Genomic DNA, 18,121 nt, shown 5'->3' with positions numbered 1-18,121 from the left:
CAAGTGCAGCTCCGCTTCATCACCAAAATCCAAGTGCAGCTCCGCTTCATCACCAAAATCCAAGTGCAGCTCCGCTTCATCACCAAAATCCAAGTGCAGCTCCATTTCATCTACAAAATTCAAGTGTAGCTTCGCTTCATCTACAAAATTCAAGTGTAGCTTCGCTTCATCTACAAAATTCAAGTACTATAGTTTTGCTCAATTTTAGTGCACCCCATTCTAAAATCTGGAGTAGTTGATTTCAATTTATCTTCAAAATAGCTTCATCTTCAAGCTTTGTTCACCACCCTAATAGCTTAACTCCTGTAAAAAAAAAAGGGTGGGGGCAAGTTGTTAGAAAAAAGTGGTGAATTAAAAAAAACCATAAAAAAAAGAAGATGGTGAAATTAAAAAAAATGTTAAATTCAATCATTATCTAAATTTGACTTATTTACAAGAGAAGAAACAAAAAGTAGAAAAAAACGTAAATATATAAAAAAGAAAAAAAGCAAAAAAAAAAAAAAAAAGAAAGAAAAAAATGAAAAAGATAAAAAAATAAAGAAGAGAAAAGAAAAAAAAAAGAAAAAAGGTGAAGAAACAAGAAAAGAGAAATAAAAAAAAATGAAAAAAACAGGGAAAAAAAAGGAAAAGGAACAAAAATAAAAAAAAAAGAACACAAAAAAAAAAAGAAAAGAAAAAGAAAGCAGAATCGAAAAGGAAAACGGTGAAGTTGAAGAAAAAAGGAAAAAAAAAAGGTAAGTATAGAAAAAGAAAAAAAAAAGAGAATAACATTCTTTTCTAAGATCCCTTCACCTATCTCTTTCTGCCCCTTTCCTACTTTCTCTTTGTACCTCGCCCTTGCTTTTCTCATCTTCTTCTTCGACAGGCATGACCACAAATACATCTTGTAACACATGCCGACGTTGGCGGTGATCGAACGAAGTTTCTAATGGTGTGTACGAGTAGATAAAAAATGAATTTTACATAAAGGAAAGTGAAAAAAATAGAGATTTCATTTTTTTTAAAAAAAAGAGCCGAAGACGAAGAAGGACAAATTGGACTCTCTATTCCCTCTATGTGATAACAACAAACAAGTTTTTCCAAATAAACAAATAAAAAGCCTCAAGTTTGGAAGGCCACTGTAAGTACGAGAATCGACTACAGACAAATATAGTCACATATTATAAGGCAGTCATCAGGAGAGATACTATATAATCAATTCATAGTCAATCCTGATTACAAATTGATACTATACACTCAATTTATAGTCCATATGTGATATCTGCCACAAATTTTGGAAAAAAAATAAAAAGACATGAATGAAGATGCAAGAGAAAAAAAAGAAGAGAGATGGAAAAGGAGGGAAGATAAAAAAAAAAAAAAAGAAGAAACAAAAAAAAAAATGGAAAAAAATGTAAAAAAAGAACAAGTTTGACGAGGATAAAAAAATAGAAAAATACATAGAATTGAAAGTTATGAAATTCTTAACATTTTTTCACTATTATATAGGAGAAGGGAATCAAATCCCAACCAACAAGGATTCAAATTTAAACAAAATATCAGATCTTTCTCAACTATTTCAAAATTTGGGTGGTTATTAGAATTTATAATTTGTAAAATTCAAAAATTTGTTGTGATTATGATGCACAAAATTGTCAAGGTGAGAAGGAGACGCTTCAAAATATCCCAACCCGATTTTGTTGGTTCACAAATTCCCGTTATTTTGGAGTAAAATTTAAATTAAATCTATATTGAGTTTCAGGTTGAACTCTTCATGTCAGTTTAAAGAAAAATGATGGTGTATTAGGACATTGATATTTTTTTTTAAGAGTCTACTTCAAATCCCAGCAAACTTTTTGAATTGAATACAAATTATATTCAAAATCAAATCATTCTCAAGTTAAATTTGGTGTACTCCAAATTTTATTGGAATAAAATTAAAATCATATTCCAAATTCATGCCAAGATTAGCAATACTAATCAAATTTTACCCCAATGTCAAAGCTTCGGCATAATTTAAGTATTACCTCAAATCAAAACATGGGCACACTCCAAGCTTCACCAAATCAAATTTGGAGGAAAGAGAAAGACGAAGTCAAAATTCTACTTCAAATTTTCATCAAGAATTGAGTATATTCCAAAATCTAAAAAAATTGTAGAATTTAGGATACATTTGCAATTAAAGTGGAGAATACATTTTACTTTAATTTAAATTAGAGTTTACTCGGGAACAAGAAAGTCAAGGACTAAAATTCATTTTTTTTGTTTATTTGGCGAAAAGTGTGTCAAGCAAACAAAATTTCAAATAAAAAATTTGAGCTAAATTCTCATATTTTGATCATGATGATGCAACATACTTTGATTTCAAAATACATTTTTTGAGATTCACCCACCGTATAGATGTGCATAAATCTCAAAAAGGGGCATTTGTTGAATTAGAAATTTTGATGAATCACGAGTTGTCACGTCATCAATGAAAGTTTGAGCCTATTGAAAAAATTATAAGTTAAATTGAACCGAATAATTAAAGTCGCTCGGCCTCAATCCAATTCAAACCTATGGTGAAATTTTGGGTTAAATTAAAGATTAGGCTCAAGTTCAATATCTTGGCCCAACAATAAATGGGCCCAAGCCCAACTTTAGCAAAACCCAATTTGGGTCCAATAAAATAATTAGACCCAAGCCCATGTAAGGCCCATGAGAAACCTCTATAAATAGAGGTCTTATCTCTTCATTTGGAGGGGCAAGTTGGAGGAATTGAAGGCAAAAGCTCTCTGAAGATCTGAAGTCTGAAGCCCAAGGATCTGAAGAACATTATTCCTCCAAAGCTTTGAAGATCAAAAGACACTAAAGAATCAGAAGACATATCGAAGCTCTGAAGATCAGAAGATACTAAAGCTCTGAAGATCGAAGACATATCGAAGCTCTGGAGATCTGAAGACATATCGAAGCTTTGAAGATCAGAAGACATATTAAAGCTTTGAAGATTTAAGCTCCCAAGATCCAAGATTCAAGCTCTCAAGTGCTGAAGACCGAAGTTTCTCAAGCTTCGAAGACTGAAGTTCTCAAATTCTGAAGAACTGAAGATCTGAACTATTTGAAGCTTTAAAGTTAGAAGATTTCAACAAACTGACCGTATCTTCACAATCTACAAGTTGAAGATTCAATCTCCTCAGGCCAAGCTCAAGCTCAAGCCCACTTGTGAACTCTATAAATAGATAAACTCTCCTCATTTGGAGGGGTCAGCAATTCTACACTCTAGAGAGCTTAGAAGAAATTTTCTACAATCAGAAGACTCCTTTGACTCCTGAATCTGACCATGTTTGAAAACTGAAGTCCTTTGAAGATACAAACATTTTAAAGACTGAAGTCCTTTGAAGATACAAATATTTTGACCACGCTTGAAGACTGAAGTCCTTTGAAGATACAAGCATTCTTCCAAGTCTCGAAGCTCAAGAATATCCACACGCCCTGCTTCTATACATCAAGTGTACATATTCAATCGAGAGATAATTAGAGGATCAAGTATTAGAAATCGAATCACATCGCATCAAATAAACATCAACATCAACACCAACTCAAGTTCAACTCCATGAAACAAGTTTGTTCGGAAGACTCATGCGAGCACTAATCATCCAAGAAGATCAACAAACCCAAAGGCCGATCGTTCAAGAAGATCATAAAGTCTAAAAGTCGATCATCCAAGAAGATCATCAAGCCCAAAGGCTGATCATCCAAGAAGATCATCAAGCCAAAAAAATGATAGTTCAACAAGTCCAAAGGCCAATCATCTAGAAAGATCATCAAGCCCAAAGGCCGATGATTTAAGAAGATCAACAAACTCAAAAGGCTGATCGTCCAAGAAGATCAACAAGCCCAAAGACCGATCGTCCAAGAAGATCAACAAGCCCAAAGGCCGATCGTCCAAGAAGATCATTAAGCCCAAAGGCCGATCATCCAAGAAGATCAACAAGCCCAAAGACCGATCATTCAAGAAGATCACCCAGTTTAAAGACTATAGTTTATTTTGAAAGCATCAAAATATTATGCAATCCACAAAATTAATACAAATACAAAGTTCAAGTTCCATGAAATAAATTTCTCTTGAAATCTCGTGCAAACAATATTTTTTTTTATAAATTTTTAATGAATTCTTAAATTTACTAATCTACAAAGATGTTTGGAGTAAAGAGTGAAGTTAACTTAACCGGAGGAGTTGTTTTGTTGTAGAGTACAGAGAAGGTTTTAAGTACTCCATGATCAAATAAGTAATGAGTTACTCAACTCTATTCATTGGGGCTAACATATTCTATGTTTGCAGTAGTGTACTTTATTCATTTTTTTAGGCAATAACAACACCAACTAGTTCCAAAATTACATCAAAAAGACACAAGCAAAGAAATGTAGGGTAAGGTATGTGTCTTAGAATAATTACGTTATTATTAAAGTTTTTTTAACCACGGACCAAATTTATGATTAACCACATTCATCCTGTTTTTCATCATTGTGACCATTCTGCAAAAAAATAAAAAATAAAAAATAAAATAATGAAGGGCACATATATCAAATGGAACACATTTTATTTCTATTCCAAGGACAATTTTGACAAATACAATATTTGAAAAGGCAACTTTGAGCCACATTATATCAACATTAATTTCCCCTAAAATTCAATCAAAATGATGTTATTAGGAATCACAACCTGGTGCCTGGTTCTGTCAAGCCAACCGAGCCAAGACGCCGACCAAAGGCGCTGGAGTTACAGTTGCCGGTTCAGCCGTCTTGAAATTAGACCTCGAATCCCAATATGCATCGCTATTATCGGGTCCTCCAACCACTGCTCCGTTTAAAACATTCGGATTCGGAGCATTCCGATTGAACCATAAGCCGAACCCACCTTGACACGTAACTAGAGCCGGGTCACTCTTGATCGAAACAATGGATGCTCCTCTATGATGAACCTGGGTTGGGTAGTTTGACCCGAACCCAACCATGTAGCTCATTCCATTCGGATTTGAACCCAAAATGTAATCTACCTGAAAAATCAATATCCAACATTGTAAACAAGGAGTGAATATTTGGAGATCAATTTAGATATTAAACATGGTTCGTACTTGAGATTTAGCAAAGGAGATGAGATCAGAGGGTTGGACGAGGGCGCCGAGGCAATGCATCGAAGCACGTTTGGCAGCCAAGTAGTCGGAGTAGACGGTGGCGAGGAACGCGGCGGAGGTGACATATTGAAGGTTGTTCCATGGCTGGAACCAGAGGAGGCCAGCAGGGGTTTTTTGAATATTAGAGCTGCCTTTTTGGAGGCAAGAGCAAAGGAATTGATCAGCTTGGCTCTTGAAATCTGCCCACAAACCTGAGGATTCAACCTTCCCATCCAAAACTAGCTGCCCACCAAATCACAAAACTACTCACTCAATACAAAATAATAGACTCAAATCCATAGGGACATATGACCTCATTCCAGTAAATTACACTATTATATTATCGGTTAGACGATTTAAATCTTTAATCTCTTAATCAATAATATATGTCTAAATTAGTTAAGAGTTATGTTCAATTTGTATTGATTAGAAATACGCAACAACTGTAGATAACATAGGATTAATTTAAGTTTTTGGTCATTAACATTTCATATGTAAATAACAATTTAATTCTTGAACTTAATTTGTTACAATTTAATCAATGTAATCTATCTTTGTAATAATTTAGTCCTTGAATTTTAATAACTAATATCAACTTAGTCATCGTGCTTACATTACAATTTATAATAATTTAGTCCCTAGCTATTGAGATTTAATGAAATTTCTTACACACATCTAGATTGATAAACTAATTAGGATCAAATTTGTTTATAAATTATAAAGACTAAGGATGTGTTTGATTTAACTTTTCAAGTGTTTAATTTTGAAAATAAGTCATTTTGAAAAAAAAAAATCGAATTGTTTGACAACAACTCAAAATAGCTTTTGAAACTCTCAAACAGTTCTGATCAAAAGAGTTTAAATAAAAATGAATCTTTTGAAAATAATTTTTTCTCTAATCAGTCCAAACAGGCCCTAAGTGTTCATTACATAAATAAGTTGTTTGATGAATTTTTCACGTTAGGGACTAAATTGTTATATATTTGAAGGTATGGAGTTCAAGTACTAATTTATTACAAATTTAAATATACAAGTACTAAATTGTTACAAATCAAAGTTTAAAGACTAATCGTTATTTCTACGAAAGTTGTAGTAATACTACCAAAAGCGATTTTCAATCTAGACTCTAAATATTAAACGAGGTTGTATTGAACTTCACAATATAATTAAATGATAATTGATATCTTATTTGTTATACTTGAATCGACCTTCAAACCGTAACCTATAATTTTAGGGTAATTTAAAAATATGTGACAGATAATATTACCTTAGCTACAAGGATTTGAACACCAGCATACTTATCATCCCAAGAGAACATTGTTCTTGTTCCACCAGTAGTACCAGACCCTCCCAAATAATTAAGGTATGTTTCATCATTTGTTGCACGATAAAGCCAAGCAGATGCCCACAACAATTCATCCTTCATTATTTCAAATATACCATTAAAAAAAATAAAACATTTGGTCCTACTTAATATACAATCATTCAACCCTAGTGTATAATAATAATTTTTCGAAAAGATAATTGCAAAAGAAACCCATAATTTTAGAGGTATTCATCATAATTACATTCTCGAATTTTCAATTTTGTCCATCGTTACGAAGGAAACTCTTAAAGTGTTGTTCTAAGATTGTGTATTTTACCTTTTTTTTTTCTTTCTTAAATTGAGAAATTAAGTTCTGATTCTGGTTTGTGATATGTTCTTGTTTACATATCTCTCCAAAAATTAATATATATATGTATAAAGAAAAAGGATGAAAATATATTTGGTAGACTTTGTTTTCAAAAACTGTAATAAAAAATTGCTTATTTTAAAAAACAATAAGATGTTGTTTCCATTGTTTATAATTGTGTTTTCAAAATTTAAAAAACCTGGAATACCACCTTTAGAAAAAGGCCGAAGAAGTTTCTGTCAAATAAATCACACCTCATTATTAATTATTTTAAGCTTAAGAAATATATTTTACCAAACAACATTTAATCTTTTCTAGCATTTTCAACTTACCGACCAAACACATTTTAGATTTTGAATTCAAATTCAAGTATTTAAATTGGAACCGATCGTGTTTTCAAATATAGTGAAAATAAAGAATTTTTTTCATTCTATTCTACAAAATTCTCTTTTTTAAAACAAAATTATTGATCATAAATCAAAGGAGGCCTAAATTTTATAATATTGTTTAGCTTACTACATTTCCATAAAAATTTGTTGGTTGATTTATTACTATCCTTATTGTTCATGAGTGGTTTGTGTATTTAACAATAGGGGAATGATTAGCCGCAATCTCTCATTTATTTTAGTCACAAAATTTTTTGAAATTTTTTTTGTACCACATGGCACATTGCATCTAAGTTTTTCCTTAACAATATTTAATGGCATAATTCTAGTAAAAAGAAAAATTAAATAGTACCTGAAATCCACTACTGGAATAGAACTGGCTGGCTACTGGTACGCTATTTTGATAAAGCCCTTGATGATTCCGAGCAAAATCAAAGAGCTACAAATAAAAGTAAAAGGAAAAAAAAAAACTTAGAAAATAAATAAAACTGGGGACTGATATTGAGACATTTTGAGTAAAACCAAACATATATTCTACTATATTTGAATTGAAGAATCTCAAATAATTATAGAATAAGTCAATAAATAATATCGTCAAATCTGAGTAGTATTTTCTAAAAAAAAAATAAAAAATATATTATTATTAATATTGGGTTTCGTATTAAAGCAAACACATAAGAATTTTAGAAAATCCCAAAAAAAAAAGGACCTGCTTTGCATGAACAAGAAGCATAGAAGCATAGGCAGCGTTGAAAGGTTTAAAAGCAAGGGAGGCAGCGGCGAGAGCAGCAGCGGTCTCGGCAGCTAGGTCAGAGCCAGGGTGCTGGTCGTCGAGCCGGTAGGCGGTGCGAGGCGTGGTCATATCTTCAGGTCTCTGCCAACAAGCATGGTCTGAGTTGCCATCGCCAACTTCACAATACAATACATCGGGTGATGGATGAGCCTTCACCAAGTAATCAGTTCCCCATTTAATGGCGTTTAGAGCATTCTTTAGTTCATTTTTGGCCCCAAGTTGGCTGTTGTATTCCACCACGCTCCATGCTAGCATTGTCAATGTGAACGCCATCGGTAACCCGAACTTCACGTTGTCGCCCGCATCGTAGTACCCTCCAACTAGATCTACCTGTGTCAATTTAAGCTTTTGAGTTCATATTGAAGTTACACAGCCAAAAGTCTTTAGGTAAAAGAAATTACACAAATGTTGAGTTCTGAGTTTCATGAAAAAAAAAAAAAAAAAATTTGTGCCCAGGGGTAGTTTTTTTTTTTTTTTTTTTTAATTTTTTTTTTTTCATTCTATGTATAAAAGAGATGTATTGAAAGGTTGCATCTAATCATTGTTCCTATAAAAAAAATATTTAGGTACATCCCGTGTAACATCTATCTTTGTGTATTCCATCAAATTGTCCTATCATAATGTGACATGTTGCAAATCATTATTATTTATTTTTTAAAATCTTAATTGTTTTCGTGGTGTGAGTGATGGAAGAGAGGAATATAGAGATGAGTGTATCCCATTATCCTTGTAAAAATGTCAATGACATGAATATTTCTTGATAAAAAAAGAAAAAAATTCAAGATAAGCATTTCTATCTTTTTTAAATAACTTTAAATTTCTTCTAATATATTTAGTTGATTTCTTTAGATAGGATGAGAATGTCGATTTAGTTCTTAAGTTGGTGTTGAACCGAAGAACTTATAAAAATGTTAATAAAAGTACATGACTTGTAGTTGAAAATTAAAAATCTTATTAATTACTATGAGATAATAACTTAAGTATGATGATGAACTCTATATGATCATTTTTCCTCTTAGGACAAAATATACAAGAATCTTGTGAAAACTTGGATCATGCATTAAAATCTTAACCCAAGGTTGATTTAATGCGTAAATCATAATCGCATATATGACTTTTTTTTTTTTAGATATAATTGTGATAATTTAAATCCTAAACTTTAATGCATCAATTAAATCACTAAACATGAATTCTATATATCAAGATCGTAAATCAACTAAATTTTATCGATACTCGATCGAGAGTAGCATTTACTAATAACGACAAATATTTAATTAAATAACTTCCAAAACTACATACATGTCGTATGTAATAATGCAAACGTATTGTAGCGATACATTATTAAAACTTACTCCTACATCCTTGCCATCTTGGAGGCCAGAATCTCCACGCCATTGAACTCTTTGATTAGGGGGCATCTTTCCTGATCTTTGAGCCTCATAATACAACAAAGACTTTGTTAAAGCTGTTGCATAATCAGCTCCAAGACAGCCATGGATGTGACCAAGAAAAATTCCAAGTCCAACCAAAGCACAAACAATACTACTTGATGAAGAAGAAGAAGAATAAGAAGCCATATTTGCCAATCTTTAGAAATAATAATGTTGAGGAAGAAGAAGAATTGCAAAGGGAAAGAAATTAGGGTTTGTTTATATAGAGAAAGATATCTATGTGATGCTATGTATTGCCATTGCCATAATGAACAAGAGAATCCCCCTGATTATTAATTAGACAGTGATTTTTGGGTAAATTAATAGGGGAAAAAAAAGAAAATAAATAATCAAGATTTTGGATATATATTTGTTTTGAAAGTTGACCAGATTATCAATCATTGTAGATACCATATTTGATGAGAATCGAACCTCAGACCTCGAGGTCGATAGTATAAGTACTATGTCTTTTTGATAATTTTTATTACAATTTTTTTAATACTCATTTCATTTATTTATGTCCTCCTCTCTCTCCCCAAATCTCCTACCTAATTAATCTATTTTATCATAATAACTCTCTCAAATTCTCCACAGAATGCAAAGGTAAGTTGCCATTTTCACTTATTTTTTCTCTCACTTTGCAGGTAAATTGCAAAATCAATTTACCTTTTTTTATCTCTCTCAATCTATTCTCTCTATCACACTCTGCCGACAAAGATTTAATTGGGAAGGATTAGTAGAAAAATTATACACATTTTCATGTGCTTTTAAGTGAATTATAAAGATATTTGAATGAGTTTTGAAATTTTTTATTCAAATAGATCAAGATTAATGTGTGCAAAGACTTTGAATTTGAAACTGTAATAAATCAATGGTAATTTGAAAAATGGAACCCATTTGATTACGTTTAGTTTTATTTACTTGTATTTTATAATCATACTGACATCTAGGCCATATTTCTAAATTTATAATAAAAAACACAAACTGAGTTAATTGATGGGCAGGGGGTGCTCGATCTAATTGCTTTTGGAATTTACGTCGACGTCATTACCATTACCGTAATTGTTACTGTTACACATGAAAATTATGAATTTGTCCTATTTACTATTACCATTACCGTTTGACCTTAAATAATAACTGTAACGATAACGGTCTACTGATTCATAATTTTAAATAAACACGATCAAAAGAAATCTAACTACATTTGCTATTGTGGCTCATTACGATTGATCTATTAATGGAACCCCATTACCATTACATCAATTTTCATTACAGATTGGTAACACATGGGCTTATTGAGTTTAGATTGATTCTTTCTTTGTTTTTTGCATTAAATCAGTAGGTGAAACTTGAAAGTATACAACATATGTCTTTGAAGTGATTTTGAAATGGTTGAAATCACTATTGTCTATTAAAAAATCAATCCAAAACATGTGTTTAGTCATTCAGAAATAATGCTTTATGGCATATGTAAATCGATTTTAAAATGTAAAGCCAAGCATTAAAATGATTTAATGCACGTTATGGAGTGATGGTTTTGAATTAAAAAAATGATTTTTAGTACTTTTAAAATTACCCTCAAACATGCTAGCTTTTACTTTATACTTCAATTTGATGAAAATGAAAAAGCTCGTGGTAAAAATGTACATACTCAACCAAGTTTAGGAATAAAAATTGATTTTTACACTTTTAATTTTATTTCTCCCTCTCCCTTTCCACATTATTGTACATACAGATGTTGATAAGTTGTTAATGCAAATATAACTCAGTAGATAAGACATCAATTACCATTAAAAAATGTCGATGCTTGTTTGATCCTCACCTCATATTTTTTAAACACAAGAAAAAAAAAGTAGAATATAATTAAGTTACCATATTTAACTTTATTTTTTCTTTTGTCTTCTCTCTAATATATATTGATTCTCATAAAAACATCACAAATTTAGTATCAAAACTTTTAGTTGTTGACAAAATTTCTAATAAGTTCTCGTGGTTTATATTCTGTTTAAGCATCGTTGAACTGATTTTGAATAATTGATAAACTAATGTATAACAATAGAGATGTTTGTAATAACATGAAATTAAAATTTCAAAGATTTGGTTGAAGGAATAAAAGGAGCCAAATTTTTCTTGTGACATCTCTTAATATATTATAGGAGCCAAATTTTATATTGAAAAAAAAATAATGATAATAATAAATAAATAAAGCCTAATATCGTATTTTCTATTATTTTTTCTCATTGGAAATTATTGATGAACTATTACTTCAATTTTCTGTGGGGATATTTTACATTTTAACATTGGTCTTGCTCTTGTACGTATGATTCTTTTACTCAATTTCTAAATTTATGTTTAAATATTTAATTCAATATTTTAATATATTGGACATTTTCTTTATATATGTTTGTTTGAATTTTTATTTCATTTAATTTTGGGATAGTTGCACATGTAATAGATTATAGAGAATTCAATTTAATTCTATAATAATAATAATAATAATAATAATAATAATTCAATTTAAAAAAATTTCGATTTTTAGAAATTTTAATAATATGTGCAAATAAATGAAAATCCAGCCCAACTTACGATTGAAAATTACCATAAAAAACCGCATAATAATAGCACATAATTACACTTATCTTAGGAGGGAAATAAAGAACATTTTAATAATAAAGCCCTAAGTAAATGGGTTTCCAAATATAAAAAAATTAACTAACTACGAAAATAAATTGTTTGTCTTTGTTGGAAATTTGTTTGTTTGTTTTCTTTTTTTTTTTTTTCATTAGCATTGTTTTTTTAAAAAAAAAATTATTAAAAATATAAGATATTTGTAATAGATAGTAAAATAAGAGGAAAAAAACCTAAAAATATATTATATTTTGTCATCCATTGTCTTATCTTGTTGTACACTTTCTTCTTCCATTTCTTTTTTTTTTTTAATTTCTTTTCTTTCTCTAGTTTTTGCTTCTTCCCTTTTTCTCTCTCTTTTTTTATTTTTATTTTTAATTTATTTTCTTTTTCTAGTTTTTGCTTCTTCCCTTTCTCTCTCTTTTTATTTTTTAATTTTCTTTAATTTTCTTCTTATTTCTTTTCTTATTTCCTTTCTTTTTTTTATTTCTTTCCTTTCATTTAATTTTTTATTTTCTTTTCCTTCTTCGATTTTTACTTTCCTTTTTTTCTTAAATTTTCTTTCATTTCTCTAATTTTTGTTTTTTAAATTTTTTTTTCTTTTTTCGATTTTTCTTCTTCTCTTTCTTTTTTCTTTTTTAAAATTTCTTTCATTTCTTCCGTTTTTGCTTTTTTTTTTTTTTTTTTAAAATTTTCTTTCCTTTATTCGTTTTTTGCTTCTTCCATTTTTTTTCACAAGAATTATGAGACTGAGTTTCGTACCCAAGACTTGAAAGTACACAATTCATAAGTGACTTAACACCAACAAGTCAATCATCAAGTTTGATTATTATAACGAAATATTAAATATAAATAGCAAATGAAAGTCTATAAGTGACAATCGCTAATATTTTTTTATAGCAATCTTTGATTTTTTTTTTCATAGTTAAGAGCCACTTATAGAAGTCTATCATTGATAGCCAACTTAGTGAATTTAATTAATAAAGTTGAATCTCAAACTAAAGTGTAAGTGGAATGCCAAGAAGTTATCACTAATAACATGTTTATCAGTGGTAGAAGCTATCAACGATGACATGTTATTTGATGGTAAAAATGGATGAAAAAAGTTAACTCTAATAGCATGTTATCAATGACAGAAACTATCATCGATAACTACAATATAAGTAATATCAGTGATATCGGTGATAGAACTTAGACGATATCCATATATCGATGATATCAATGATATAAAAGTCAATTCCATTTGATGAAAGTCTATCATTGATAACCACTGTTAAAAGCTATTGGTGATAGCCACTGATCGAGGCTATCAATGATAACCATAACTATTAGTGATATCCATATATCAGTGATATGACTTAGGTATATATGAATAAAATGAACGATACTAATGATGTTGGTGATATGACTTAGGTAAATATTAGAGATAGTCACTTATAAACCTCTTATTGATAGACTTCTATCACCTATAATTTTAAATGTTAATCTTTGAAAGTTGATAATTTCCTTTTAAAAGTTGATAACTACTTATAAAAGTCTACGATTGATATCCACCAATAGCCTTAGGTATTAATATTTCAAGTTTGATTCCAAGTGATCAAGTGTATCAATTATAGCCATTGAAAATTGATAGAAAATTAAAAGGTGATATTTTAAGTGTTACTCTTTTAAGCTTGTATTAATATTTCTCAAATTGAAGGTTATCACTGATAACAACTATCAATGATAGAAACTGATAGTTGCTATCATTGATATCTACTGCAATCAGTTGCTATCATTGATAATAGTTTTTAATTTGAGAAAATCGGAAGAAGAAGCATGAAATGGTGGGCTGCTTGTGGCCTTTTTGGTCACATACCTATATAACTATCACTGATAGTTGCTATCAGTGATATCTGGCGCTAATTTTGTACTATTTTCCTAATATGTTTATCCTTGTTCTACATCTTTTATTATTTTGGGTCTGACTGTTATTTGTGCAATGTACCAAAAAAATATATGGTTAGTTCAAAACTTATTATTTAAATATTGCATTTTTATTCATCATTGTCTTTTGAAAAGATGAGAAATTTTGTCTTTCCAAAAGAAGAAGATAATTAAATTTATTATTAAAAAACTAAAGCAATAGTTGAATTTTAGAAGAGGCTAATAATCTTATCAATTTAAACTCTAAATTTTTACAATAAAATTAAACAAAAAAAAAAACATTTTTAGTCCCTAAGATTCGAATTTAGTAGCCATTTTTTTGGTTCACGAGTTTCAAATTGGAAATTTTAATCCCTGCGGGGGTGCTTAGGGCTTCAACTTGGAGTGAGTTGAGTGAGTTATAATAGTCCACCAAGTCTTTACACATGTTAAAAAAATGGGGAGTAAGAGTTATTTTAACCCCTATTTTGTTACAGTAAAACTATTTACAACTCAGTAGTTAAAAAAATGTAACGGCTCAGGCCGTTCGAAATCTAGACTTATCCAACATAAAATTGCTCCAAGCTAAGCATGCTTAACTTTAAAGTTCTATTATTGAGCTACTGAAAAGAAAGGTGCAGCTCTTATTGGTGTAGGTAGCAATATTCAATACTTTTAAATCTTTCTTAACCATTGATGACGGGCAGAAATGTATGTTATTATAGGCCTTTTATTTAGAATTATGAGGGCTAATAAGAAGAATATGCAGTGATTATACTAAGAATTCATGAGAAAGTGAGCTTGCGTCAATCAACAATGAAAATCTCAGCTAACCCACTATTATGTGTTATTTTGCATCCAAATGTATATTTTTGTAGCTATCGCAAGAATCAATCGCATACGGTGAATCTCACCATCGCAGAGGCAATCGCATACGTTCGACGCATGGATGTTGCGGCCATTAACCACATGCGTCCATCGCATAGAGGTTGCGGCTACAGAGTAATAACCATAATAGAGGGATGAATGCAAGGGTGGCAGAATGCGATGATACTTCGGAAACCAAGCATGAACGCATACCTCGGGAGTATCAAAAGATGATGTTCACATTTCACTTACCACGCCGTTAGTAGTAGAGATTCAGAGCAGGTCCATCACGCCGTTAGCAGCAGAAATTCAGAACAGAATCATTAATGTTGTCGACGATCGAGCTCTATAAATAGAAGCCTTAGCTCTAACTGCAAGCATCCGAGCTTCTGCCTTAGGGAAGATCCTTGTGATCACAGACGAAAGCGTGTGAAGATATTCTTGAGAGTTCTTCATTCCTTTAACCATTCCGAGTGACGATCGGAGCTCCGCCGGAGATAGATCTCGAGAGAGACTACTCCATCGCCCATCCATGGCACCACCGGCAACCTTGACACATATCTGATGGAATCAAGACATTGCCTCCATCTGGCCCTCCATCTCTCTTCTATCTCTGTATTGTATTACATTTTGGCTTAAGACATTAATACAATTTGTGATTAATGCATTTCTCTATTTCCTTCGATTCCATCTTCATTTACCTCTTCTTTATCATCCTTTACTTTCATTGCAACGACTAAGTAAGATTGCTAGAGTATCGCATACTTAATCATGCGGCATAGACATAAGAAGCATGTAGCAAACCACCGAGAGGTGTGCGTTGCGCGGGTATTGTGAGAAAATCCTATTTGCTTAGTATGAGGCTATAGCAATGCTTGTCCATGAGCGGTTGCAATGCTTGTCTATGAGCTGATCACCGACGACTAACTGCCCGAGAGGGTAAGTAGTGGAACTCACTAAGCAAAGTAAGCAGTGTACGTAGAGATAGGAATAATCTTATGTCAACCATGTTTTATGCGATCATCTTGTCTTATGTATGTGTCATGCACTCTTTAGAGATGCTCGGGAGAATGGTCTAAAGATAGAATCTAGGCTTGGGAGAGTCGGATTAGAACTATATAAGCAAGAGATAGAAACTTAGGAATAAGTTCTATTTGATATTACACAGCACATGCACCCTATAGATAGGATATGATAGTATACGTTCACATCGCATGCGTCTAGAAGTAGGATACGGTGGTATGCGGTCACCTTGTTTATGTGCGAGAGCGCGTGAGCAAGAATAGAGACTTAGACATAAGTCCTATTGACACTATCGCATATGCATCACATGCGTCTTAGTCAATTGTGTATAGCATAATCACATGACTTGCGCTGGCTGGGGTTACCCTTACGATCAAGCTTATTGATGCGGTGAAGTCATCCCCGCCATTTTATCTGTTTTCCTATGCATCTTATTACGTGTTAACAGTTGTCGTATCTCTAACTCTCATTGTCATACTTCCATTGCTTAATATGTTTAGTTAGGAGTAAGAGTAGTGTCACATCTCACCTCAGATTACCCTTTAAACCTGGATAGAATGGTGACTGCAGCAGTTACCAACCCTTTTGCTGGCACTTACTGCCTAACTATCTTGTTAACCTTTACTCAAATCCTGAATACATGCATATCATCAATATACCAACATATTAACTCGGAACTTAATACATTTACATTACAGGGTTTCACAACATTGTTCATACATGAATATTACAATTTAGTGAGCCCTATCAAGTATACTAGTCACTAGACAGACACATGTGTACTAACTAACATAGGTCTTTAATTACGCTTCCTTCAACATGTTTCTTTGAGTGGAAAAATAGCAGCAGAATAGTCTTTTGGGAACTGATCGCTACCTGAAAGAAAACATTTGAAAACGTGAGCTAGAAGTCCAGTGATTGACTTAATAAAAATATAAATCTCATGCTTAAAACCGAAAGCTTGAAACCATAATACTGAAACTAAAGTATACCAAGCAAATGTGTACATAAAACCTTTAAACTTCCATTAAACATCATTATTCCTTAGTTGAGAACGAGCATACATCGCTTTAGCTTCTAACGTCTGTTGCCGGCCAAGAGACCCATACTTCGACCTCCCTTTGTTAGTATATAGCCTAGGAGACCCATACTTCGGCCTCTCATTCGGAACTACCTACGACACATGGAGTTTTCTATGTACCGTCAACACCTTAGGTACACTTATTCAAATACCTTCCTTACCTTCAGTATCCGGCTCACTTAAGCTATCAAGTTCTCGAATATAGCATAGAAAACTCTTTAGAATACCTTCCTTACCTTTAGTATCCATTTTCATTATGTTTAGGAATACCAACGCATGTACTTTGATAATCTTAGGTATTTAAAACATAGTACATCAAGCTTCATTCAACCTAAGCTTTAACCCTAACGCATGCTTCATACTTTGTAAAATAAGTTGACTTAATGTTGAACTAGCTTGTAAAAACTATTAACATGCGTTAGATATGGAAAACATACTTGAAAAACTCATACATTAGTAACATCATGCGTTGATAAACATTCATAAGCATTAGCAATTCCAAACTATCCTTCTAGCCTAGGAGTAGATATGACTGCCCTTATCCTTAGTTGAGAGTGAACTATTAGATCTAACCCTCAATGTCAACCTTGGTCGGGGAGAACCCTTTTGCTCAATCCCTCGATGTCATATTACCTACGTGCACGTGTTTATAACTGAGTACCGTCATACCTTAGGTACTTGACTAGGATACCTTCTCATTGTTCTTCAGTATCCGTCATATAACTAGTCATAAACATTTAGTTGAAAGGATACCTTCTCATTGTCCTTCAGTATCTGTCATATAACTAGTCATAAACATTTAGTTGAAAGNCTCATTGTCCTTCAGTATCTGTCATATAACTAGTCATAAACATTTAGTTGAAAGGATACCTTCTCATTGTCCTTCAGTATCCGTCATATAACTAGTCATAAACATTTAGTTGAAAGGATACCTTCTCATTGTCCTTCACTATCTGTCATATAATTAGTCATAAACATTTAGTTGAACACTAAGGCTTAGTGCTCAAATCATCATACTAGTTCATCCATCATACTGGTCATCATAAAAATGGAGTTACTTAAACATACTGATAGTATTTGGACAAGACAATATATCTAAATCATGTCAATTCCATGGAAAACATGCTTTACTTAACATGAGAAACAGTTTCACAAATATGTTGCTTGGCAATCCATTTAAACACTTAAAGCATGGGAAATATC

General features: G+C 31.7%; 1 protein-coding gene across 1 annotated transcript; it reads right to left on the bottom strand.

Annotated features, from left to right (window-relative positions):
* Positions 1–4,697: 4,697 nt before the first annotated feature.
* LOC120067666 (endoglucanase 13-like) lies at positions 4,698–9,561 on the bottom strand. Its single transcript, XM_039019205.1, has 6 exons — positions 9,337–9,561; positions 7,901–8,314; positions 7,544–7,630; positions 6,400–6,552; positions 5,094–5,375; positions 4,698–5,015 (listed from the first exon to the last, which is right to left on the bottom strand). Exons 1-6 carry the CDS (start codon positions 9,559–9,561, stop codon positions 4,698–4,700), a joined length of 1,479 nt encoding a protein of 492 aa, XP_038875133.1.
* Positions 9,562–18,121: the final 8,560 nt, after the last annotated feature.

The sequence above is a fragment of the Benincasa hispida genome, chromosome 12 (assembly GCF_009727055.1).
Source record: "Benincasa hispida cultivar B227 chromosome 12, ASM972705v1, whole genome shotgun sequence".
In the NCBI taxonomy this organism is placed as follows: domain Eukaryota; kingdom Viridiplantae; phylum Streptophyta; class Magnoliopsida; order Cucurbitales; family Cucurbitaceae; genus Benincasa; species Benincasa hispida.
This window is presented reverse-complemented; position numbering and strand designations above follow the sequence as displayed.

Coding starts and splice junctions, on each gene's coding strand:
- LOC120067666 (XM_039019205.1), bottom strand. CDS start 9,561: ATGGCTTCTTATTCTTCTTCTTCTTCATCAAGTAGTATTGTTTGTGCT. Junction 8,315..9,336: donor AAGATGGCAAGGATGTAGGA/GTAAGTTTTAAT, acceptor AAATTGACACAG/GTAGATCTAGTTGGAGGGTA. Junction 5,376..6,399: donor TTCAAATCCTTGTAGCTAAG/GTAATATTATCT, acceptor TTTGGTGGGCAG/CTAGTTTTGGATGGGAAGGT.